The sequence below is a fragment of the Lolium perenne genome, unplaced genomic scaffold, assembly GCF_019359855.2.
Source record: "Lolium perenne isolate Kyuss_39 unplaced genomic scaffold, Kyuss_2.0 unplaced65, whole genome shotgun sequence".
Taxonomy (NCBI): domain Eukaryota; kingdom Viridiplantae; phylum Streptophyta; class Magnoliopsida; order Poales; family Poaceae; genus Lolium; species Lolium perenne.
Window position 1 is genome coordinate 128914 of NW_027249023.1, and position 25569 is coordinate 154482.

General features: G+C 45.5%; 1 protein-coding gene and 2 long non-coding RNA genes across 6 annotated transcripts; 1 reads left to right on the top strand and 2 right to left on the bottom strand.

The window, feature by feature from the left end:
- Positions 1-240: 240 nt before the first annotated feature.
- Positions 241-10539, bottom strand: LOC139834862 (uncharacterized). Of its 2 annotated transcripts, none has more exons than XM_071824850.1 (2): positions 10144-10521; positions 241-1151 (listed from the first exon to the last, which is right to left on the bottom strand). In XM_071824850.1, exon 2 carries the CDS (start codon positions 1149-1151, stop codon positions 348-350), a length of 804 nt encoding a protein of 267 aa, XP_071680951.1. In that variant the 5' UTR covers positions 10144-10521; the 3' UTR covers positions 241-347. The 2 variants fall into 2 exon arrangements, 1 of the variants encoding a protein (XP_071680951.1); XR_011750534.1 differs by lacking the exon at positions 241-1151 and adding an exon at positions 1378-1697 and having other exon boundaries at positions 10144-10539.
- A 1047-nt stretch (positions 10540-11586) lies between these two features.
- LOC127324200 (uncharacterized) lies at positions 11587-19842 on the bottom strand. 2 transcript variants are annotated; one of them, XR_011750532.1, is made up of 3 exons: positions 19439-19802; positions 13115-13200; positions 11587-11806 (listed from the first exon to the last, which is right to left on the bottom strand). It is a non-coding gene; the product is annotated as an uncharacterized lncRNA (long non-coding RNA). The 2 variants fall into 2 exon arrangements; XR_007866138.2 differs by lacking the exons at positions 11587-11806; positions 13115-13200 and adding an exon at positions 14458-14745 and having other exon boundaries at positions 19439-19842.
- A 2488-nt stretch (positions 19843-22330) lies between these two features.
- Positions 22331-25336, top strand: LOC127324201 (uncharacterized). Of its 2 annotated transcripts, XR_011750533.1 has the most exons (5): positions 22331-22731; positions 22819-23060; positions 23150-23223; positions 23728-23813; positions 25125-25336. It is a non-coding gene; the product is annotated as an uncharacterized lncRNA (long non-coding RNA). The 2 variants fall into 2 exon arrangements; XR_007866139.2 differs by lacking the exon at positions 25125-25336 and having other exon boundaries at positions 23728-23945.
- Positions 25337-25569: the final 233 nt, after the last annotated feature.

Below are 25569 nucleotides of genomic sequence, written 5' to 3' on the forward strand. Positions count from 1 at the left end.
TGTTCTGCAAGGCGATGATGTTGGCTTGGCGCTCGGCTCTCTCGGTTTCCCGGTCTGCAAGCAGGGTTTGCAGAAGTTGCATCATCGCGTCGTTGGTGCGATTCGGAGGGGCCATCTGAAGGTATAGAAGATCATGAGATAAGAGGGAACATTCTATGGTTCATTTAAGTTTGAAAAACATTTGAAAACTTGTAATCTTTTCATGACAAACATAACATTCATTCATTCATTCATGCAACACATAGTACAAACTACACACATACTCCAATGGTTTTAAGAACCATTTTCATGCTACGATACAAAGGACGGGATACAACTCACACCTACTATAAGTGAAACTAGTGCAACTACTCCTCATCGTCGATATCAATCGGGACGTAGTCATCCTGTCCGGCCTCCAGGAACTCGTAGTCCTCCTCCTCGGTGTTCTCGTCCTCCTCAAAGTCATCGTCATCGCTCAGAAAGGCGTCTCCTCCCTGAATATCGATGCCTTCATCGTCCTCCTCCATGTGACGAATCTGATCTTCCTGGGCCGTGACAGTGGCCTCAAGTGACGCGATCCGGTCGCGAAGGCGGCGAATCGTAGCGTCCTTCTTGGCACGCTGCTGGCGAAGGTTCCTGCGGTCGTTGTTGAGTAGCTTGATCGCCTCACCCTGCTCGATGATGTGAGCATGGGTCTGGTTCGCGTAAGCGCGAGAGGCGTCGAGGTCCCTCTGAGTCTGGTAGAGCATGAAGTCCAAGTGATCCACATGGTGCCTCAACTGGGGGTGGAGTGGCACATCCATGGGTCTTCCGTCAGAGTTACGCCGTGCGAGATGCGCAAAGCGTTCCTCACGAAGGGCTTCGGTATTCTGTCCGCACAGACGAGCAAGTGCTTCCTGAAGAGCACGTGCAAGCCCGTCGAGCCAGTTGCTTTCCCTGAAAGAGAAAAGGATCCTCTCCGAGGTGGGAGGCTCCAGCTTGCCCCTCAAGTCGGCAGTGATAATCCACTGCAGTTCCCCTCCCGGCTGGTCGTCCACCTGAATCCCGTGAAACTCGGGGTGTGGGCGGCCAAGGTGATCCGACAGGGAGTCGAGGTCATGCTCGAAGATCAAGCTTCCTCCGTTTCCAAGCTGATAAAACTTGGTGTTGAGGGGTTCATTCGGTTCCATCTGAAAGAGAATTGGATGAGTAAGTTAGAGAGTGCAAAGTGTGGCAAGGTTTTAAGTTGATTTAAAAAAAGATAGAACATGATCAAATTTTGGCAAAGTCTCAAAGACAAGAGTGTAGTAAATTTTCACAAATAAGTCCTTTCATTTGATTTCAAAGTTAAATTTTTCAGAACGCCCATTCTAACTAAGGTCTTCTAAGGTCAAACAATGGCTCTGATACCAACTTGTCAACACCCGGATTTTTAAGTCCGAATGCCTATTATGTCATACATCGCAATCCCAGGAATATTGTTGTTGCGAGGCATAATAGTTAAGTATCACAGTCATCATTCATTACAAACCATAAGTCTTACAAATTGGAATCACATGATCCATATTACACGAATAGTTGATCTATTGATCAACGAACAAACACAAGTTCATAGTTCAACATAGCGGAAGCGTAAGATACAAGGACTCTCTAGTCCACAGGCCAACGCTTGACGTCGGAAGGCGCTTAGTTGTCGTAGGCGTCCTGCTGGTCATCTCCTTGTTCATCTTCATACTCTGGCCATTTGAATAGCCAGGGACAAAGCCGTGAGTACGTTGAGTACTCGCAAACTAATACTAATGTAAGTGCTAGACATTCTAGCAGGGTTTGCTAAGCTCTAGTTTATTTGCATAAAGCTAGTTTTAGTTCACAAAGCTTTGAGAAAAGCCTACTCAAGTGCTAACTAACCCAAGTGGGAACATTAGTGTCATTCCCACCATTCAAGTGGTGATTTCAATTCAATCCACCACAAGTCATTTCACCATCACCTTTCAACATCATTTTCAAAGATATGACATCGGAAACTGTATGGCCTTTCCAACCGTCCGTAACCGTGGACGCGGCTATTCGAATAGGTTTACACTCTGCAGAGGTTGCACACTTGTGCCACAACATTTGATTTCATCCGTCGGGATTTCCCCGAATAATCGTAACACAGTACGCGGATCATCAACCATAACCTTTCACTTACGAATCCTAGTATGAGCACCTCTCCCCATGAGCTTGGCCTCCCAGTGAAGACCAACTGTCAACCTGGGAACTGCACAGGGCTTGGGCCGGACATTCACCTCCTTTCGCATCATATCGTATCGTTTCTTTTGTGGTAGAGGCAGCTTTCGGCATAACCCCGATGACGCTTGTTTAGAGGGAACCCATACTAAGACGCATAAACTTCCAGTTAAGCCCTACCCATAATCAGGTATTGTGGGGGTACTCGAGAATTGGAAAGGTATCGCATTCAAACCAACATCATGTTTTATCAAAAATCACCATCTTCTCTTGGTCATATTCACCTTCAAAAATCATTCAATGGAATGCATCTTCATTCCAAGGTTTCAAAATCCTTTCAAAATCACAAGGTTCCCATCTAGAGTAGTCAAGTTTAGTTTATTAGCACTAGCTCTAAGTCATGAGGGGTGCTACCTTGCTTTGCTTGGAAAGGCTAACTCACTACTCTAACAACCACTTGTATTTTGACCAAAGTTAACTATAAAAGGAAAATCATTTGGAAAACAAGTAAAAACTTGGGATGGGTTCACATAGAAAAGGTAAGACATGGTGCCTTGCCCCAAGGGGCTTTGCACTTGGCAAGAATAAAAGCTTGCATAGTAAATTAGCTTGCCTTGGTAGTTCTCAAACTGTTCCTCTTCCTCCTCCTGGTAGCAACCTTCTTCTTCGGCGTACTCTCCGGTGCTACCGTCTAAATTTGAATACGAGTATAATTACTCACTAATTCCAGGGCTATTCCACACATCACAAATAAACACACAAACTACTCTATGCACACACATAAATAAACTAGGGTGCATGGGTGGTGGGATTAAAATAGGATTTGTATTCTATATGTAAATGATAGTTTCCATAGGGTTCTTGAGAAATAATTTCCTCTCATTGAAATCTTCTTAAGATTTAATTTCTCCAACAATCATGGATGAACTCATCTTGACCTTGATCAAATGTTCATCATCATCATCATTTGGGAGAATGATTTAAATGAGGTGGAACACCTCATGCCATTTAAATAACACTACATTTGATTTAAATCTCAAGTAATTCATATAAGAGAGTTTGGAACCAGGGGTCCAAACATCCCATGAATTCATGTGAGACAAGTTTAAATGAAGTGTAATACTTCACACAATTTAACTTTAATAGTTTTGGACAATATCAACTAGTTAAACTAGTCAAAATATCCATTCACAAAACCATGGCATGATCATGCAAAGTGACCACACCATTTTATTGCATAAACAATTAGTGTAAGTCAAATGTGAGCTATTAGAGTTGGAATTAACTTAATATCTATTTTGGTTGATTTTTAAGAATTATTTGAATAGGGAAAAGTCCCTGGCTTGTTATTTTTGTCACATTAATTCTACAAAGAATTTGACCAAGAGGCCAGTGGCATTGGATAGAGAATTTCAGGGGCTTTCTAACAATGTCAAATTCACTAAATTTGGTTTAGCCAATTTGAAACTATTTAATTTCAAAGTTTGGGCAGTATTGAAATTGGGTGAAATTGATTTAAACGAATTTTGAATAAAAGGGCCGGCGGGAAAACGAAGCTGGGCCGAATTGAATTAAAACGGCCCACTCCAGCCCACCACGGTCCACAGACGCGCGGCGTGCTGACAGCGTGGGGTCCACGCGTCAGTGGCTGTTACAACCCGAACCGGTACGTTTTAAAGTGGGGCGTTGGATTAGAAGCAAATCAGACGGTCGAGGTTCATCGTCTTCTCCGACGAGAACCCGACGTGCTGGCGGCGGACCTAGGGGGTCGGAGGGCTAACCGTGGCTCCAGCTAGGGTGGGCAGTGTGCTTGGGGAAGTTGTCGACGACGGCGAAGCTCCTGGTACCGGCGGCTCCTCCTGGAACAGCTCCAATCGACGGCGGCGACCTCCGGGTACTGGCGGCGTCGATCTTCAAATTGGAGCAGCTCCGGCGACGATCGAGTGAGTGGAGAGGTGGTGGAGAAGCTGTGAGAGGTGGGGAGCGAGGTGGTGTGCTCAGTTCTGTCCAGGGAACGCTCTATTTATAGGATCGAGAGAGGGTGGCGGGGCAGTGATGCGGGCGACATGGGCGCGGCGTCTCCGGCGAGCTAGTGAGCTAGGCGAGGGCGTGGTGCTGTTCTGCGGTTCCTGGCGAGTCTAACGGCAGCGACAGCTTGGTCGGGGGAGGCTTGGTTGGGTCGCGTTGTTTCCACGACGGCCGCGGCGGTGGCGGGATCTTCTTCCCCGTCTACGGCGGCGGCGGTCCAGGGTCTTGTCGTGGCCATGTCTGGCGGTGTCGTGGTGTCACTGCGGTGCTCAACGTGTCGAGGGAGGGTCCAGGGCGTGCTCGAGGTGGTGGCGCGGCACGTGGCCAGTGCGCGTCCATGCGCGCATGGTCGCGACGCGAGCGGCATGCCGGGCGAATTTGGGCGCGCGATCTCCGGCGAGCTACGGCGTCTACCTCGACGATGGCCGGTGCTAGGTGGTGTAGGAGGGTGCGGTGGAGAGTGTGGGCGCCAGGGCCAGGGGTGGCGAGCAAGGATGAGAGGGGGAGAAGAACATGGCCGGCATGGGCCGGCATGGCCATGTCTTGCTTGTTCTCTCTCCCTCCCTAGGGTTTCTATGCTGGGATTAGTGAGAGAGGGAACCAGGGAGCATTGTAGGATAGCTTTGGTTAAATTTGGATGAGGTAGATCACTATTTGCAATAGTTGCAAATAGTGCCCAATTTTGGAAATTGCAAAATTATCCAAATTGGAAAAAGTTCAAAAGGTGAAAGTTTGTGATATGTGAAGGTTGAGATAAGTTGTAATTGACCAGAGATGAATTGAGGTGGTGGTGGAAAAATTAGATTTCAAAATTTGGCCAAAATGGCTAAGTGGAGATTGTTGAACTTATTAAAAAGTTGCAACTTTGGATGAGCATAGCTAGTGATCAAAGATGAATTTGGCAGGGTGGTCTTCATCAAAGTTGTTCACCTTGATGTTGACTTTGAAATGGTGCAAAGAGTTAGCAAAGATTGGTTTGGAAAAATTGAATTGCAGGGGCTCAAAGTGGTGACCAGACTATAATTGGCAGATTTGGTCATCATCACATGTGAGTGGGAAAAGTGTTTGAAAATCATTTGAATTGTGCAACCCTGGTTCCAAAAGTTGTAATAAGTGTTTAACAACATTATTCAACTAATGGTGAAGACCAAATAGGTCTAGGGTCAAAATTTATAGAAATGCCATAGGGCATCTATGAGGGTTTTTAGGGTTTTGCCTTTTATTTGATTTTCTTCCTCTTTGATTTATTTGGTTGGTGATCTTCATATGATCACTCTAGGGTTTTAGAGCACATCAAAAAGGCAAGTAATAACAATCATCATGGCATATCACTCAAATGCACAAGTCCTATGCAGGGTACTATATGCAAAAGAAAAGTTTTTGTTGGTTTGAAATTTTGTATTTCTGGAATCTTCTAACTTTCTTTTTCATTGAAATTTGGGGTGTTACACATCCCCTCACACGTGTTGAAACTCTCGACCCCCAAAACGACTAACCCAAAGTAACAAACAAGTATGCAAAAAACACAAGTTTTTTTTTTGTTTTTACTGTTCGGTTTTGCATGGGCTATTTCATCCTGATGCTATCCAGGTCCTAGACGCCCCTGATACGGATGTCTACGATAGGGTGTTGGTGTCACATTAGAGAAGATACGGTGACGAAATTGATTATAGGCATCATCTAGAAGAGGGAAGTAGTTAAGAGTAACAACATGAATAAGAACAAGCTCCGATTGAGGCCGTTTAGAAAGCATTGAAAATCTCTTTGGGGTCTAAGATGAAATTACTTCACTTTCTCACGATCTATATAAATTTTAGTGTACGCACACATCCCCTCACACGTGTTGAAACTCTCGACCCCCAAAACGACTAACCCAAAGTAACAAACAAGTATGCAAAAAACACAAGTTTTTTTTTTGTTTTTACTGTTCGGTTTTGCATGGGTTATTTCATCCCGATGCTATCCAGGTCCTAGACGCCCCAGATACGGATGTCTACGATAGGGTGTTGGTGTCACATTAGAGAAGATACGGTGACGAAATTGATTATAGGCATCATCTAGAAGAGGGAAGTAGTTAAGAGTAACAACATGAATAAGAACAAGCTCCGATTGAGGCCGTTTAGAAAGCATTGAAAATCTCTTTGGGATCTAAGATGAAATTACTTCACTTTCTCACGATCTATATAAATTTTAGTGTACGCACACATCCCCTCACACGTGTTGAAACTCTCGACCCCCAAAACGACTAACCCAAAGTAACAAACAAGTATGCAAAAAACACAAGTTTTTTTTTTGTTTTTTCTGTTCGGTTTTGCATGGGCTATTTCATCCCGATGCTATCCAGGTCCTAGACGCCCCAGATACGGATGTCTACGATAGGGTGTTGGTGTCACATTAGAGAAGATACGGTGACGAAATTGATTATAGGCATCATCTAGAAGAGGGAAGTAGTTAAGAGTAACAACATGAATAAGAACAAGCTCCGATTGAGGCCGTTTAGAAAGCATTGAAAATCTCTTTGGGATCTAAGATGAAATTACTTCACTTTCTCACGATCTATATAAATTTTAGTGTACGCACACATCCCCTCACACGTGTTGAAACTCTCGACCCCCAAAATGACTAACCCAAAGTAACAAACAAGTATTTTGTTTTTACTGTTCGGTTTTGCATGGGCTATTTCATCCCGATGCTATCCAGGTCCTAGACGCCCCAGATACGGATGTCTACGATAGGGTGTTGGTGTCACATTAGAGAAGATACGGTGACGAAATTAATTATAGGCATCATCTAGAAGAGGGAAGTAGTTAAGAGTAACAACATGAATAAGAACAAGCTCCGATTGAGGCCGTTTAGAAAGCATTGAAAATCTCTTTGGGATCTAAGATGAAATTACTTCACTTTCTCACGATCTATATAAATTTTAATGTACGCACACATCCCCTCACACGTGTTGAAACTCTCGACCCCCAAAACGACTAACCCAAAGTAACAAACAAGTATGCAAAAAACACAAGTTTTTTTTTTTTTTTTTGTGTTCGGTTTTGGATGGGATATTACTTCCCGATGCTATCCAGTCCTAGACGCCCCTGATACGGATGTCTACGATAGGGTGTTGGTGTCACATTAGAGAAGATACGGTGACGAAATTGATTATAGGCATCATCTAGAAGAGGGAAGTAGTTAAGAGTAACAACATGAATAAGAACAAGCTCCGATTGAGGCCGTTTAGAAAGCATTGAAAATCTCTTTGGGATCTAAGATGAAATTACTTCACTTTCTCACGATCTATATAAATTTTAGTGTACGCGCACATCCCCTCACACGTGTTGAAACTCTCGACCCCCAAAATGACTAACCCAAAGTAACAAACAAGTATGCAAAAAAAACTTGTTTTTTTTGTTTTTACTGTTCGGTTTTGCATGGGCTATTTCATCCCGATGCTATCCAGGTCCTAGACGCCCCAGATACGGATGTCTACGATAGGGTGTTGGTGTCACATTAGAGAAGATACGGTGACGAAATTGATTATAGGCATCATCTAGAAGAGGGAAGTAGTTAAGAGTAACAACATGAATAAGAACAAGCTCCGATTGAGGCCGTTTAGAAAGCATTGAAAATCTCTTTGGGATCTAAGATGAAATTACTTCACTTTCTCACGATTTATATAAATTTTAATGTACGCACACATCCCCCCGCACGTGTTGAAACTCTCGACACCCAAAACGACTAACCCAAAGTAACAAACAAGTATGCAAAAAACACATGTTTTTTTGTTTTTACTGTTCGGTTTTGCATGGGTTATTTCATCCCGATGCTATCCAGGTCCTAGACGCCCCAGATACGGATGTCTACGATAGGGTGTTGGTGTCACATTAGAGAAGATACGGTGACGAAAATGATTATAGGCGTCATCTAGAAGAGGGAAGTAGTTAAGAGTAACAACATGAATAAGAACAAGCTCCGATTGAGGCCGTTTAGAAAGCATTGAAAATCTCTTTGGGATCTAAGATGAAATTACTTCACTTTCTCACGATCTATATAAATTTTAGTGTACGCACACATCCCCTCACACGTGTTGAAACTCTCGACCCCCAAAACGACTAACCCAAAGTAACAAACAAGTATGCAAAAAACACAAGTTTTTTTTGTTTTTACTGTTCGGTTTTGCATGGGCTATTTCATCCCGATGCTATCCAGGTCCTAGACGCCTGTAACGGCCCCGGGTAGCGCCCCTATTAGTTTTGTTTGTTGTTTTTCTTTTGTGCATCGTCTTGGCATATGCATCATCATGCATCATATCATCCACAAGATTTTATGAAATAAAAATTATTTTAAATAAAAACTATTTGTGTTTTCCCTCTCATATGGTTTCTATATAAAACCCTTTACCTTTCTTTTAACAAACCCTAAAACCAAATCTATTAACAAATATAACTATTTTAAATGTCTTACAAATTAAATTTGGTTTACCTTTGTCTATTTTCAAAAGATGGTTCAAAACAGTTTTAAAATCAAAAGGAAAAGGAAACATATTTAAAATAAAAATAAAACAGAAAAACCTACCCTAACCCTAGCTAAACAGGCCGCAGCCCCTCTCGGCCCACCTCCCTCTTTCCTCCTTCCCTCCCCTGGCCCATCTCCTCTTCTTTCTTTTTACGCCGCAGCCCAACCAGCTCGGCCCATCTCTTCTCCTCCAGCCCGTACCCCTTCACCGTTTCGGCCCCCTCCCTTTTTCTCTTCGTCCTCGCCATCGACAGCAGTGAGCACGGGAGACGCGTGAGTCTCTGGTCCCCGCCGAACCTCTCCCCACCTCCACCTTCCCCATGTGCACCTTCCCCTCTCTCTTGCTTTTTGCCTGGACCGCCACCACCTCTCGTCTCCATCCTCTCCCACCTGCCCTTTCATCTTTCCCCTCCTCCACGCCAAGCATCAGCGGGAGAAACCCCACAGTACACCTCCTCCCCGCCATGGCGCCGCCGCTGCGGGCACCCCCCTCGCCGTCCGAGCCCACCAGAAGAACCGCCTCGCCGTCCTCTACGTCTAGGTGCAAGGAATCGAGCTGGGGTTCGCTCAATCGTCACCAACTTCGCCTCCGGCGCCGAGGTCGACGCCCTCTCGCTCGCGAACCCTCTCTGCAGACGAGCTCGCTGCACTACCGCGCGGCCCCTCGCCGGCGCCAAGGAAAACGGACTCTTGCGCGCGCTCGCTCACGCCGACGAGATTGCTCACCGCCGAGCATAGCACCCCTTCCGCCGAGGCAAAATCGCCGGAGAAATCTGCTAACCCTAGCTAATTTTAGAGCGGGGGGAATGGGGAACGGGAAGAGGGAGAGAGGGACAGAAACGTCTCCGTGCGGGCCCAGGTGGAAAGTTGTCGGGGCCCAGGTGCCGCCATGTCCGGACGCACTTCGTTCAGGCGGCGCGATCGAGCGCGTTACGATCACATCGAACGGCCGAAAAGCAAGTGCTTGGATAGACAGGGAGCATCCGAGCGCTTTTTAGCACTTGGGTAACTGAATTTAACAGAGGTGTTATCTGAAACTGAGGAACAGCGACAGAAAACAAGGGCATTTCAAGGTAGATAGCTAGCAAGCGGGCTGCTGGATCGTTCGCTGCCGTAGAATAGCTAGCTGAAGCAAATACTGCTGAATCGATCCAGACCATAAAATAGCTATATTGAAACAGACAACTGCGTGCGCGTGCGTGAGGGATCAGGTGAGACGGCAGTGTGTAGGAAACAACAGCATCCCCAAAAGAAAAACAGGGGAGCAAGCTCGCACGCGGGTACAGCGCAGCCGTGGCGGACACGCGGGCGCACAACTTGATGGCCATCTCCATGGAAGACGCGCGCGCGGATGGGCATGGAACATAGGCTACGTCGGATGCTGAAAAGGGGAAGTTGGAAACAAAAGCGGGTGCTCACCGAGGGGTTGGTGGCGCAGGGGCTCGACTCGGGGACGGTCGATGGCGCCGGAAGAGGAAGAAGAAGACGGCGGTAACCACGGCGAGCGCGCGGCGGCGGCGTGGTCCGTGAAGAAGCTCCCAAGCAGCTCCGGCCCGGATTCCTTGTCGAGGAGGTGCGCAATGATGTGGCACAACGTCTGGTACCCTCAGCTTGGCTCGAGGACGATCATGATGACGACACGGACTCCGGGAAGATGTGGCGGCGGCAGATGGAGGAGGCTAGGGTTTGCTGGGGCTTGGTGGCTGAGAGAGAGGGGGGAAAGGGAGCAGGTGGAGGAGGGGCGCATCACGTGCTCAAGGAGAAGACAACGATATGAGGGATGCTTCTGCTGCTCGATCAGATAAGGAGATGTCTAGGTTGAGAAGTTGCCATGGCCTTCAGTAAAAATAAAAACCCAGGAATTTGCAAATTGCAAAGAGATAACGGGATAGAGATAAAAGATAGAGAGGAAGAAAGATAGGAATCAAAGAGAGATAGAATGGAGGAAAAGTTTGGCAAACCAATTTTTCAAAACTTGATTTTGATTCAAAACAATTTAAAGCTTGCAAAATATTTTGATTTCAGTTTCAAAATAAAATAAGAAGAGGCGAGTTTTAATATAGAGCCATATGAGGAGAAAACGAAAATAGTTTTTATTAAAAAATTAATAATTTTCATTTTGACAAAACATCTCGATGATATGATGCATGATGCAGATGACCTTGGAACGACACGAAAAAAAAAACAAGCAGCGACGAAAATATAATATTGGGGTTTTTTTTTTCCGGGTCGTTACAAACGACACCACTAACAAGGAACCTCGCCCCGAGGTTCCACGTCCAGGTACGGGGAAAGAGAGGCGAACTATCGGATCTTCTGGCGACGTGTCGATCTCCTCGACACCACTAACAAGAGTTCTTGCTCCATGTAGTCGGGCGACACCACTAACAAGAAGTCGTTGTTCCGCTGTTGATGATGAAGTGCTTCCGGTGGAATCTTCAAAGATCGATCCTATTAGGTGAAAGGTAAAGATCGTCCAACCCACGTGGAAGCCTAAGACTCGGAGAAACTCAGATAAGAGAGAAGACTCAAAACTCGCATAGGTAAGATGAGAAAGAATATAGATAAGGAGAAAAACAGAGCTAGTCAGAACTATCCAACGATGTTTCAGAAAATAGTTTTGACACGCTAAACTTAACGACCGTTGGCAAGGTTATCCTACAGGCTGGACTAGTGGGGTACCGTCAACCTGAGGCTCTGATACCAACTTGTGACGCCCCGGAACCGGTATCCTGAGGATTCCAGCGATCCCGCCGAAATCCGCACGATATCGATTCTGAGACGCCCTCTGACACGACGTGCGCGACGAATCACACACGTGATGCCAGAGGAATTAACACGAGCGGTAACATTACAACAAGATTACAATAGAGCCCACAAGATACATATATTACAACAACGACTCCAACGAGTCAAGATACAAATATACAATACAAAGATCCAAATCATACAGAAGATCGAATACGTCCGAGTACGGACAAGATACAAATTGGACTAAGAGTCCTGAAGATAACCAGTGGCGTCCATAACCCTGCCCAGGCCAAGCCGGAAGGGTAACCTTGCTAACGTCGTCATCTCGTACCTGTCAAAGTCGGGCCATCGGTTGCCGACAAAAGGGAGGAAGCAAAAGAGAAAGGGAAAAGGCGAGAGTAAGTACCAAGGAACGAACTCCGGCACGTACTTAGCGAGACTGGAAATGGCTATGCTTGCCGAGCGAGTATAAATATATATCGCCTGGGGCTATATGGTAGGTTTAGCGGCAGCAAAACTATAACCAATAGAGACACGCTACAACATCCGTCTAATCAGATAAGATAAGGGAGCGCATAAGGTAACAGATAAATACTACACAAACATAACCCAGCCAAATACACATATCCCCTTCAACAATTGCGAAGAGGCAATGTAAAAGGCACTCAACGGTGGACAAAATTTATTAGGTATCGGTTGTAGTAATGCTATATTACTACGCAAGTTATTAGCAGATTATTAGCAACAAGATAACGGTATAAGTTGTTCTATGATCAAGCTATACAATTCCAAGTCGTCCATAACCGCGGACACGGCTTATCGATAAGATGTACACCCTGCAGGGGTTGCCCAAATGTAACCATACGCATGCTCGACCCACTTACGACAGGTGGATGTCTCACATCAAGACCGTTCCCAGTTCAACAAGAAAGTCTAGGGGGGCCACCCGACTAAGCTACCCGTAACGAAGTCCGGCCGTACTCCGAAGCGGACTCAGGGTTTGCGTTAACGGCTAGGCGTGCAAACCACACGCTTCGCTAAACGTTCCGCGGGGTACAGTACAGAATATAAACACCCGAAGGCAACAGGAAGTAAACACCCGAAGGCAACAGTATAGTAAAGCATGGCATACATGGCATAGGCAAATAAAACCAAGGTTGTGGCCCCCTTTTCAACTGACTTGAGAAAAGGTAAAGGGTGAGGGGGGGTCCCAATAATCGTCCCCACGCATGGGTAGAGCGCTCAATCTCGGAACAGATAACAAGAACTCGGGTCCTAGGGGACATTAGCGAGTCAAAGTTCCGATGCTTTCGCAAAGGGGCTCACAGATGCCTCTGCTTACAATTTTAGTTGTTAACAAATAAGTAAAGCATGTGTTATCTCCAACAACTGATATAGCATGTGATAACCTCCCAACAACCCAACATATCCCGATAACAGATCGAGATAAACAACAGAGCCTAAAGACGCCTACGACTCGCAAGGCTCAAACATCAAGCAACGGCTATGGTTAAGGAATGATACATATAGGATTATTATGGTAAACAAGTGGAATAGGACACGTGACTCGATAAAGAATCGCAACATAAGGATAGCAGTGCGAGGGAGAGAGTAAAATAGGTGAAGAGAGAGGGCTCGCCTGTGAAAAGCTGCAGAAGAACTTGTCGGAGAACTCGTCGTATCTCACATCACCACTTCGTGATCCTATCCGGGAAGAAGCAAATGCTGGAACACACAACGGATGCAAATCTTACTACTACGGTTAAAGAAGATCCAGCATGATCATGATGAGATATGCATGACATGGCAGATATGATGCGATGCAACTTATCCATATTAATCGGAGTCGGAACCCCGGACAACCAATTAGGATTGAAGTTGCATTTTCTACCGTCAAAATTAAGTGTTAATTAGCATGGCATAACATGACAAGGGTGTGCTACTTCAAAATTAAACGGAACCGGAAATTAAACGGAACCGGGACAACATTATACAATATCCCACATATTCCATATGTTATCTATTAGGTGATAATGCAAACTATCACGAAATTATATGATGCACTATGCAACATCAAGCATGGATGGCATAATCATGTTCATTGAATTTTTCTGAACAATTTTCATATATAACACTTTTGATTTTGAGCTATAGATTAGAAGATATAAAATAAACACGTTTTGGAATTGAAGTAAAAGAAACAGAGAAGATAGGAGGGAAACTGGTGGTGATGCTTTGTCTGCCTGTCGAAACCGAAGCGAATAACAGATAGGCCGTGGAACGGCGAGACAGCTACGCTTAGGATGGATAGCTAGCAGCTAGGCATGCACTCAGGCAGCTAGATCGATTGGGTATTGTTGTGTGTGTGCTAGCTGAAAAGAAAAATGCAGAAGTGGTGAAGCTGGTTGTACGTGTGGAGCAACAGCGAGCAAACAACTGGAGACCAAACAGTTTACTGCCGGTGAACAAAACAAAGGCACGGCGCGATGAACGATTGAGACGACGGCGACGCTACAGCTACAGAACGAGCGATGAAGACGCTCTGAGTCGGGCACGTCCACGATTTTTGAAGATGATCTGGAGGACGAACAGTTAACTGAATGGACCTGGCTAGGCAGCATCCGGTGCTGGTTTGTCCTACCCAGCATCCAGATGCTAATTTGACCTACCCAGCATCTGGGTGCTGTTCTGTCCTACCCAGCATCTGGGTGCCGTTCCGGTGGATTCAACACCTGACCATGAAAAAGAAAGGTTACATGTAACAGAAAAAGCAGAAGAGAGCATCGCTTGGCGAACTGCTCGTCTTCTTCCGCTCTCCGCTCTCAGGGGCCAGGTCCACCCGCTACCACATCTTATCTTCTTCCTCCATGAATACATGGAGATACATAGAAATCCAGAAATGTGAAAACAGAGGAAAAAAATAACTATGTGTTGGATCACCCCACTAAGGTCTGCATCGACTTAAACTTGAAACAACTCAGATAACAAAGAAAAAGCCTTAGGTCCTTGAAATCAAGAACAACAATCCCTACGACAACAAAGTTAGATTCAGATGTCCCATGAGCATACAAAAATATAGCAAACCTACATCAACTTTGATAGACAGGAAAACCCAAGTTTCATGCAACAAACAGAAATATTTGGAAAACAAACTAGGTTGCATATCCACTAAAACCCCATGTGCAACTACAGTAGCTGCAGCTCCAACAACATTAGTTCGGGGTGCAGCTCGATGGTGCCGGCCAGATGTCCAATGTTGATTGTTCTCGCCTGAAAAACATATACCAAAGAGAAGAAATATCATTTTGCTGATCGCCTTGTCATACAACCGAGAAGGGGTCGGCTAAAGCAAACTTAACAAAATTTATGGTCACCTTAATGGACAACTGAAATCCTAGTTTGAATACATACTCGAAACAACTTAATAAGAGACATCAAGTACAAAATATATACTTAAAAGCTTGTCTCCTAGAAACTACCTTTTCCAATTAATATCATCATTCAAATCATAAAGGCATTGCCTGTATAAACAAACAAGCTGGTAGATGATTGAACACAACTTAGCTATCTAGAAAGAGCAACTTATCTCATAAGCATATTTCATCAAGGCATATGGTTGTAACTCAAATTTAAGATGTTTCTAAACATCATAAAAAGTCGAACCAACAAGCTTATTGTGAAAAAGGCAACTTAGTCAAATTCAATAAAAAACCTAAGCAAGTTCAACAAAACAACTCCGAGAAATCAGTATGCAAGTTAGAAGATAAAAACACGAACTAAAAATACACTGACAATAAAACAACTTAGTTAGATTATGTGCACAACTTAATCATGTTGAACAAAAACAACTTAATGAAATCCAGTATAAAACTTACTAAACCATAGGATAAAACACAAATTAAAAGTACATTAACAATAAAAACAACTTAGTTAGAATCTGTGCACAACTTAAGCATGTTGGACGAAACAATTTAATGAACTCCAGTATATTACTTACTAAAAGGAAAACATTTCAAAACCTTCGGAGGATCCTAGGCTGGCATCCTCCGGCTTGAGCGCTCGCCACGTGTCCCTCCGACTAGGAGACAGCGAAGAGGTGAGGCCCACCACGTTTAGACTTATCTTTATCCTGATCGTTCTCCTCCACTGATTTATATTCCCCTTCCTCCCACGGCTCTCTCCTCCATGCGCAGGTAGGTACTCCCTGGCCATGGAGAGATCGGCAACCGTCCCATGCCCTCCTCTTCCGCTCCCTCTATCTCCCTCCAGAAACCTTGCGAGCATGGAGGCCGGCGGAGCTGCAACCAGCGGTCGACGGTAGTACAATCCTATGCCGGTGGAGCTGCAACTAGCGACTGATGGTGTTACAATCGTCTACCGGCGGACCTGCAATCACCTACCGCTGGACCTCTAACCATCAGGCGACGGTGCTGCAATCGCTTGCTGGCGAAGCTACAAGCAGCAGGCGCAGTGCTGCAATCGCCTGCTGGCGGAGCTACAAGCAGCAGGCGCAGTGCTTCAATCGCCTGCCAGCGAGTTAGGGCGGCGGTGCTGCAATTGCCTGGCGGTGGAGCTCCAAGCAGCGGGCGTGGTGCTGCAATGCGGGAGCTGCAAGTGAGCGGCGGTGTGATGCTATGAAGGGCGTCTTCTCCGGTGACGGCTATGGTTCTCGAAGGAGAGGGTCCGAGGCCAACGCATAGCTTTTTTCGTATGAAGCTTTGGGGGGGGGGGGGGGGGGGGGGTCTAATGGTACGAAGAGGCCGCTGTTGCTGCAAGCCAAAGGTGGAGCTTCCTTTGCTGGTGACTGCTATGACGAGCGAGCCATCAACATGGGCTAGAACACATTGCATGTAATGATAACATTCCAACAACTATTGTACCTACAGAAACCACTTGTCATGGTTTGGTAGAACGTGGAACTGGCATGTGCGAAGAAGCGCGCTGGCCTATTGGATGCAATTCGACACTACTGAAGCTGCAAGAGCACATTACAATTCTTACGCCGCGTTGACTATGCAGCTTAGCTAGAGTAAATATGCAAACTTAGCTATGTTCCGGAGCCAAGTAGATTAAATTTTAAAAACAACCAACCTATAAGATGAGGTACAAAAAATAATAACCTATTTTTTAATTTTTTTTGGCTATCCTTATTACTCCCTCCGGTTCATATTAAATGACTCAACTTTGTATACACATGCATCTATCCCAAAAACTTAACTAGATTCATACGAATCTAGACAAAGTAGAGTACATTAATATGAACCGGAGGGAGTAGTTTACTAGCCAACTTAGTTTAACTAAGTAAACAAACTTAGCCGTGATAGGAATCCAACTTTATTCAAATTAGAAAAAAAACACCTATCCCTAGAAAAGATGATGAGACACTGAATAATAACCTCAAGATTTTCAAAAATGTTGACTAGCCAACTTAGATATATTAGGCAACCAAACTTAGGCATATTCAGAAGACAACTTTATTGAAATTTAAACCCAACTATCCCACAAAAAATGAGATATAAATAATAACCTCAAATATTTAAATTGTTCACATCCAACGTAGGTAGATGAAGTACCCAAACTTAGCTTTGATCAGCAGCATACTTGATTAAAATTAAAATCCAACCATCCTATAAAATACGAGACAAAATAGTCTCAAAAATTTAAAGAAGCGTTCACTCCAACTTAGGAAGATGAAGTATCCAAACTTAGTTGTGTTCAGCAGCCAACTTGTGATTAGAATTAAAATACAACCATCCTATAAAATAAGAGGCAAACAATATAACCTCGAAAAGTTAAAAAAGAAGTGTTGACTATCCAACTTAGCTATACTAAGTAAGCAAACTTAGCCATTTTCAGCAACCAACTTGATTAAAAATTAAAACCCAAACCATCCTACAAAGATTAGGTACAGAATATTTACCTCCAAAACTTAAAAGGTGTTGATCCAACTAAGCGATAGTACGTAAGCAAACTTAGCCATGTTCAGCATCCAACATGATGAAATTTTAAAACCCAACCATCCTATAAGATGAGGTACAGAAAAGAATAACCTAAAAAATGTTGACTATCCATCTTAGTTCCAGTAAGTAAACAAACTTAGCCATGATCATAAGCCAACTTTATTTCAAATTAAAAAACAACTATCCCTACAAAGATGAGACACAAAAGAATAACCTCAAAATTTTAAAAATGTTGACTAGCCAACTTAATTATATTAGGCAACCAAACGTAAGCATATTCAGAAATCACCTTGCTTCAAATAAAAACCCAACTATCCCACGAGAAAATGAGATACAAAATAATAACCTCGAAAACAAAATTTTACTGACTAACCAACTTAGTTAGATTTAGTAAATCAATAGATGCCGCTTATCAGGATCATGAACCATGAATATTATAGTCATTCCTATTCCTTCTAGACCAACGGTTTTGCCTTTGCTTGGATGATTTTAAAGAATTGATAACTCAAGAAAGCACAGAAAGCAACCATGAGTAAACTTCATAGCTGCAAAATAGTACCAGGACCTTACGAAAGCAAACTTTTTAGGAGGATGCGGAGCTCACACCTAATTATCTAGAAGGATGTATCTGAATTGCAGTATATAATCCCTATTCCTGCGTTTCCCCGCTCATCGCCTCTTCCAACCTTACCATGAGCCATGGGCATTGGGCAGGATCGAGTAGGCACCAGAGCTGCATTTTGCATCACAAATTCCTCCCTACTTGGCACATAGCCAGACATAGGTTGGCTTGCAAAATTTTTATGGAGATAAACAACAGTAGTATAGCATTGTCCTATCTAATGCGTGGTGTGCACAAACAAAGGACATGACAGGTACTGAGACAAATTACCACAACATGGCACCACGAGAGAATACAGAGCATGGTTACTAGTATTTTCGTACCTCCTGTTGCAGATTTCTGTCGCAGTGCACCCTACACAACCGATAGCTGAAGCCTTTGGGCATGTGAAGTACTCCGCGGCCGATCTATTGCCCACTCGCGCGTGCTCCCTTTCCGCTGACGAGCTCCCCGCCCACTCGCGCGGGACACTCTCCGCCGATGAGATCCCCGCCCCTCCCGCGGCGCGCTCCATCTCCACCAAAGAGAACACTGTAGTCGCGGCTCGCTCTCCGGCGCCGAGGTCGACGCCCTCTCGCTCGCGAACCCTCTCTGCAGACGAGCTCGCTGCACTACCGCGCGGCCCCTCGCCGGCGCCAAGGAAAACGGACTCTTGCGCGCGCTCGCTCACGCCGACGAGATTGCTCACCGCCGAGCATAGCACCCCTTCCGCCGAGGCAAAATCGCCGGAGAAATCTGCTAACCCTAGCTAATTTTAGAGCGGGGGGAATGGGGAACGGGAAGAGGGAGAGAGGGACAGAAACGTCTCCGTGCGGGCCCAGGTGGAAAGTTGTCGGGGCCCAGGAGCCGCCATGTCCGGACGCACTTCGTTCAGGCGGCGCGATCGAGCGCGTTACGATCACATCGAACGGCCGAAAAGCAAGTGCTCGGATAGACAGGGAGCATCCGAGCGCTTTTTAGCACTTGGGTAACTGAATTTAACAGAGGTGTTATCTGAAACTGAGGAACAGCGACAGAAAACAAGGGCATTTCAAGGTAGATAGCTAGCAAGCGGGCTGCTGGATCGTTCGCTGCCGTAGAATAGCTAGCTGAAGCAAATACTGCTGAATCGATCCAGACCATAAAATAGCTATATTGAAACAGACAACTGCGTGCGCGTGCGTGAGGGATCAGGTGAGACGGCAGTGTGTAGGAAACAACAGCATCCCCAAAAGAAAAACAGGGGAGCAAGCTCGCACGCGGGTACAGCGCAGCCGTGGCGGACACGCGGGCGCACAACTTGATGGCCATCTCCATGGAAGACGCGCGCGCGGATGGGCATGGAACATAGGCTACGTCGGATGCTGAAAAGGGGAAGTTGGAAACAAAAGCGGGTGCTCACCGAGGGGTTGGTGGCGCAGGGGCTCGACTCGGGGACGGTCGATGGCGCCGGAAGAGGAAGAAGAAGACGGCGGTAACCACGGCGAGCGCGCGGCGGCGGCGTGGTCCGTGAAGAAGCTCCCAAGCAGCTCCGGCCCGGATTCCTTGTCGAGGAGGTGCGCAATGATGTGGCACAACGTCTGGTACCCTCAGCTTGGCTCGAGGACGATCATGATGACGACACGGACTCCGGGAAGATGTGGCGGCGGCAGATGGAGGAGGCTAGGGTTTGCTGGGGCTTGGTGGCTGAGAGAGAGGGGGGAAAGGGAGCAGGTGGAGGAGGGGCGCATCACGTGCTCAAGGAGAAGACAACGATATGAGGGATGCTTCTGCTGCTCGATCAGATAAGGAGATGTCTAGGTTGAGAAGTTGCCATGGCCTTCAGTAAAAATAAAAACCCAGGAATTTGCAAATTGCAAAGAGATAACGGGATAGAGATAAAAGATAGAGAGGAAGAAAGATAGGAATCAAAGAGAGATAGAATGGAGGAAAAGTTTGGCAAACCAATTTTTCAAAACTTGATTTTGATTCAAAACAATTTAAAGCTTGCAAAATATTTTGATTTCAGTTTCAAAATAAAATAAGAAGAGGCGAGTTTTAATATAGAGCCATATGAGGAGAAAACGAAAATAGTTTTTATTAAAATATTAATAATTTTCATTTTGACAAAACATCTCGATGATATGATGCATGATGCAGATGACCTTGGAACGACACGGAAAAAAAAACAAGCAGCGACGAAAATATAATATTGGGGTTTTTTTTTTCCGGGTCGTTACACCCCCCTAGACTTTCTTGTTGAACTGGGAACGGTCTTGTTGTGAGACATCCACCTGTCGTAAGTGGGTCGAGCATGCGTATGGTTACATTTGGGCAACCCCTGCAGGGTGTACATCTTATCGATAAGCCGTGTCCTCGGTTATGGACGACTTGGAATTGCATAGCTTGATCATAGAACAACTTACACCTTTATGTTGTTGATAATAATTTGCTAATAACTTGATTAGTAATATAGCATTACTACAACCGATACCTAATAAAACTTGTCCACCGTTGAGTGCCTTTTACATTGCCTCTTCGCAATTGTTGGAGGGGATATGTGTATTTGGCCGGGTTATGTTTGTGTAGTATTTATCTATTACCTTGTGCGCTCTCTTATCTTATCTGAGTAGACGGATGTTGTAGTGTGTCTCTATTGGTTATAGTTTTGCTACCGCTAAACCTACCATATAGCCCCAGGCGATATTTATTTATACTCGCTCGGCGAGCATAGCCATTTCTAAGTCTCGCTAAGTACGTGCCGGAGTTCGTTCCTTGGTACTTACTCTCGCCTTTCCTTTTTCTCTTTTGCTTCCTCCCTTTTGTCGGCAACCGATGGCCCGACTTTGATAGGTACGAGATGACGACGTTAGCAAGGTTACCCTTCCGGCTTGGCCTGGGCAGGGTTATGGACGTCACTGGTTATCTTCAGGACTCTTAGTCCAATTTGTATCTTGTCCGTACTCGGACGTATTCGATCTTCTGTATGATTTGGATCTTTGTATTGTATATTTGTATCTTGACTCGTTGAAGTCGTTGTTGTAATATATGTTTCTTGTGGGCTCTATTGTAATCATGTTGTAATGTTACCGCTCGTGTTAATTCCTCTGGCATCACGTGTGTGATTTGTTGCGCACGTCGTGTCGGAGGGCGTCTCTGGATCGATATCGTGCGGATTTCGGCGGGGATCGCTGGAATCCTCATGGTACCGGTTCCGGGGCGTCACAAGTTGGTATCAGAGCTCAGGTTAACGGTACCCCACTAGTCCAGCCTGTAGGATAACCTTGCCAACAGTCGATAAGTTTAGAGCGTCCAAACTATTTTCTAAAATTCGTTGGATAGATCTGATTAGCTCTGATTTTTCTCCTTACCTATATTCTTTCTCCTCTTACCTATGCGAGTTTTGAGTATTCTCTCTTATCTGAGTTTTCCAATTCTTAGGCTTTGACGTGGGTTGGACGATCTATGCCTTTAACCTAATAGGATCGATCTTCGGAGGATCCCGATAGAAGCGCATCATCATCGGTGGAACAACGACTTCTTGTTGGTGGTGTCGACCGTTCTACATGGAGCAACAATTCTTGTTAGTGGTGTCGAGAAGATCAACACTTCGCCAGAATAAGGTTCCACCTCGAGGTCGGGTGTTTGTCAACATGGTACAAGAAGACTCGGTAGTTTAACCAACTCCCCCTTGGCTTGACGTGGAACCTCGGGGCGAGGTTCCTTGTTAGTGGTGTCGATTGTAACGGCCCCGGGTAGCACCCCTATTAGTTTTGTTTGTTGTTTTTCTTTTGTGCATCGTCTTGGCATATGCATCATCATGCATCATATCATCCACAAGATTTTATGAAATAAAAATTATTTTAAATAAAAACTATTTGTGTTTTCCCTCTCATATGGTTTCTATATAAAACCCTTTACCTTTCTTTTAACAAACCCTAACACCAAATCTATTAACAAATATAACTATTTTAAATGTCTTACAAATTAAATTTGGTTTACCTTTGTCTATTTTCAAAAGATGGTTCAAAACAGTTTTAAAATCAAAAGGAAAAGGAAACATATTTAAAATAAAAATAAAACAGAAAAACCTACCCTAACCCTAGCTAAACAGGCCGCAGCCCCTCTCGGCCCACCTCCCTCTTTCCTCCTTCCCTCCCCTGGCCCATCTCCTCTTCTTTCTTTCTCTGGCCGCAGCAGCCCAACCAGCTCGGCCCATGTCTTCTCCTCCAGCCCGTACCCCTTCACCGTTTCGGCCCCCTCCCTTTTTCTCTTCGTCCACGCCATCGACAGCAGTGAGCACGGGAGACGCGTGAGTCTCTGGTCCCCGCCGAACCTCTCCCCACCTCCACCTTCCCCATGTGCACCTTCCCCTCTCTCTTGCTTTTTGCCTGGACCGCCACCACCTCTCGTCTCCATCCTCTCCCACCTGCCCTTTCATCTTTCCCCTCCTCCACGCCAAGCATCAGCGGGAGAAACCCCACAGTACACCTCCTCCCCGCCATGGCGCCGCTGCTGCGGGCACCCCCCTCGCCGTCCGAGCCCACCAGAAGAACCGGCTCGCCGTCCTCTACGTCTAGGTGCAAGGAATCGAGCTGGGGTTCGCTCAATCGTCACCAACTTCGCCGTTTCTCTTCTCCGGCCGTCGCACTCCGGCAAGGATCTCGTCGCCGTCCGGCCTTCCCCGACCCTTCCGAGCACCTCTACAGTTTCTAGGTGACCATGCGCTTCCCCGAGACCCTTTTCTTCGTCTGTTTCGTCTTTGGTGTCTCTGCCCACGTTGATCTCCTTTAACCACCGTAGGGGCTCGACGCCGTCGACTCTCCGGTGAGCCCCTGCACTATGCACCGGCACCATCAAGTTCTCCACGTTCAGGCGCATCCCCGAGCCATCTTTGGTGTCCCGGTTTGCTCGAAATCGGGAGATCGAATCCTGACTGGATCTCCCTCCGCCATGATTGCAGTTGCTGAAGCTCGTTCGTTTCATGAGCTTGTTCTAAAGGCCACGCGCCACTGTTCATTCCCCAACACCGCACCAGCCCAGTGGTTCGTTCAGTTTGTTGAGATCCGGAGATCCAGGGTTCAATTTGCACAGCATGCAAATTAAGCCCACCCTTTTCCTCTGTTTTTGCCAGATCTGCAGATGGACCTCGGCCAGATCCGTCAGGCAGTCCAGCCCACGCGCGTCGGCCTTCCTTCGGCTGGTCAGGTAGCAGGCCAACCCCCAGATCCGGCCCAACACCTTTTCTATGTCTTTTCTGAAATTTCAGAAAATGATACAAACTTGCAAAATCCGTATCTTTTAATCCGTAACTCGGAATAAAAAGTATTTTATATGTTTTTCGATCAGAAAAAGGTGATGAACATGATTATGTCATCCATGCTTGCTGTTGCATCATGAATCATATAATTTCGTGCTGGTTTGCATTATCACCTAATATGGAACATATGGAATATGTGGGATATAACTATTTGTTGTCCCGGTTCCATTTAACTTTGAAGTAGCTCACCCCTGCCATGTTTGCTATGCTAATCCACCCTTAAATTTGTCGGTAGAAAATGCAACTCCAACCCAATCTGTTTGTCCGGGGTTTCGACTCCGATTAATATGGTTAAGTTGCATCCCACCATATCTGCCATGTCATGCATATCATCTTGATCATGCTGGTTCTTATTCCGTAGTTGTAAGAATTGCATCTGTTGTGTGTACCAGCATTTGCTTCTTTCCGGATAGGATCACGAAGTGTTGATGTGAGATACGACGAGTTCTCCGACAAGTTCTTCTGCAGCTTTTCACAGGCGAGCCCTCTCTCTTCACCTATTTTACTCTCTCCCTCGCATTGCTATCCTTATGTTGCGCTTCTTTATCGAGTCACGTGTCCTATTCCACTTGTTTACCATAATAATCCTATATGCACCATTCCTTATCCATAGCCGTTGCTTGATGTTTGAGCCTTGCGAGTCGTAGGCGTGTTTAGGCTCTGTTGTTTATCTCGATCTGTTATCGGGATATGTTGGGTTGTTGGGAGGTTATCACATGCTATATTAGTTGTTGGATATAATCACACTTTACTTTATTGTTAACAACTAAAATTGTAAGCAGAGGCATCTGTGAGCCCCTTTGCGAAAGCATCGGAACTTTGACTTGCTAATGTCCCCTAGGACCCGAGTTCTTGTTATCTGTTCCGAGATTGAGCGCTCTACCCATGCGTGGGGACGATTATTGGGACCCCCCCCCCCTCACCCATTACCTTTTCTCAAGTCAGTTGAAAAGGGGGCCACAACCTTGGTTTTATTTGCCTATGCCATGTATGCCATGCTTTATTACTGTTGCCTTCGGGTGTTTACTTCCTGTTGCCTTCGGGTGTTTATATTCAGATCTTGTACCCGCGGGACGTTTAGCGAAAGCGTGTGGTTCGCACGCCTAGCCGCCGTCGCAAACCACTGAGTCCGCTTCGGAGTACGGCGGACTTAGATTACGGGTAGCTTAGTTGGGTGGCCCCCTAGACTTTCTTGTTGAACTGGAACGGTCTTGTTGTGAGACATCCACCCGTAAGTAAGTGGGTCGAGCATGCGTATGGTTACATTTGGGCAACCCCTGCAGGGTGTACATCTTATCGATAAGCCGTGTCCGCGGTTATGGACGACTTGGAATTGCATAGCTTGATCATAGAACAACTTACACCTTTATGTTGTTGATAATAATTTGCTAATAACTTGATTAGTAATATAGCATTACTACAACCGATACCTAATAAAACTTGTCCACCGTTGAGTGCCTTTTACATTGCCTCTTCGCAATTGTTGGAGGGGATATGTGTATTTGGCCGGGTTATGTTTGTGTAGTATTTATCTATTACCTTGTGCGCTCTCTTATCTTATCTGAGTAGACGGATGTTGTAGTGTGTCTCTATTGGTTATAGTTTTGCTGCCGCTAAACCTACCATATAGCCCCAGGCGATATTTATTTATACTCGCTCGGCGAGCATAGCCATTTCTAAGTCTCGCTAAGTACGTGCCGGAGTTCGTTCCTTGGTACTTACTCTCGCCTTTCCTTTTTCTCTTTTGCTTCCTCCCTTTTGTCGGCAACCGATGGCCCGACTTTGATAGGTACGAGATGACGACGTTAGCAAGGTTACCCTTCCGGCTTGGCCTGGACAGGGTTATGGACGTCACTGGTTATCTTCAGGACTCTTAGTCCAATTTGTATCTTGTCCGTACTCGGACGTATTCGATCTTCTGTATGATTTGGATCTTTGTATTGTATATTTGTATCTTGACTCGTTGGAGTCGTTGTTGTAATATATGTTTCTTGTGGGCTCTATTGTAATCCTGTTGTAATGTTACCGCTCGTGTTAATTCCTCTGGCATCACGTGTGTGATTTGTTGCGCACGTCGTGTCGGAGGGCGTCTCTGGATCGATATCGTGCGGATTTCGGCGGGGATCGCTGGAATCCTCATGGTACCGGTTCCGGGGCGTCACAACGCCCCAGATACGGATGTCTACGATAGGGTGTTGGTGTCACATTAGAGAAGATACGGTGACGAAATTGAT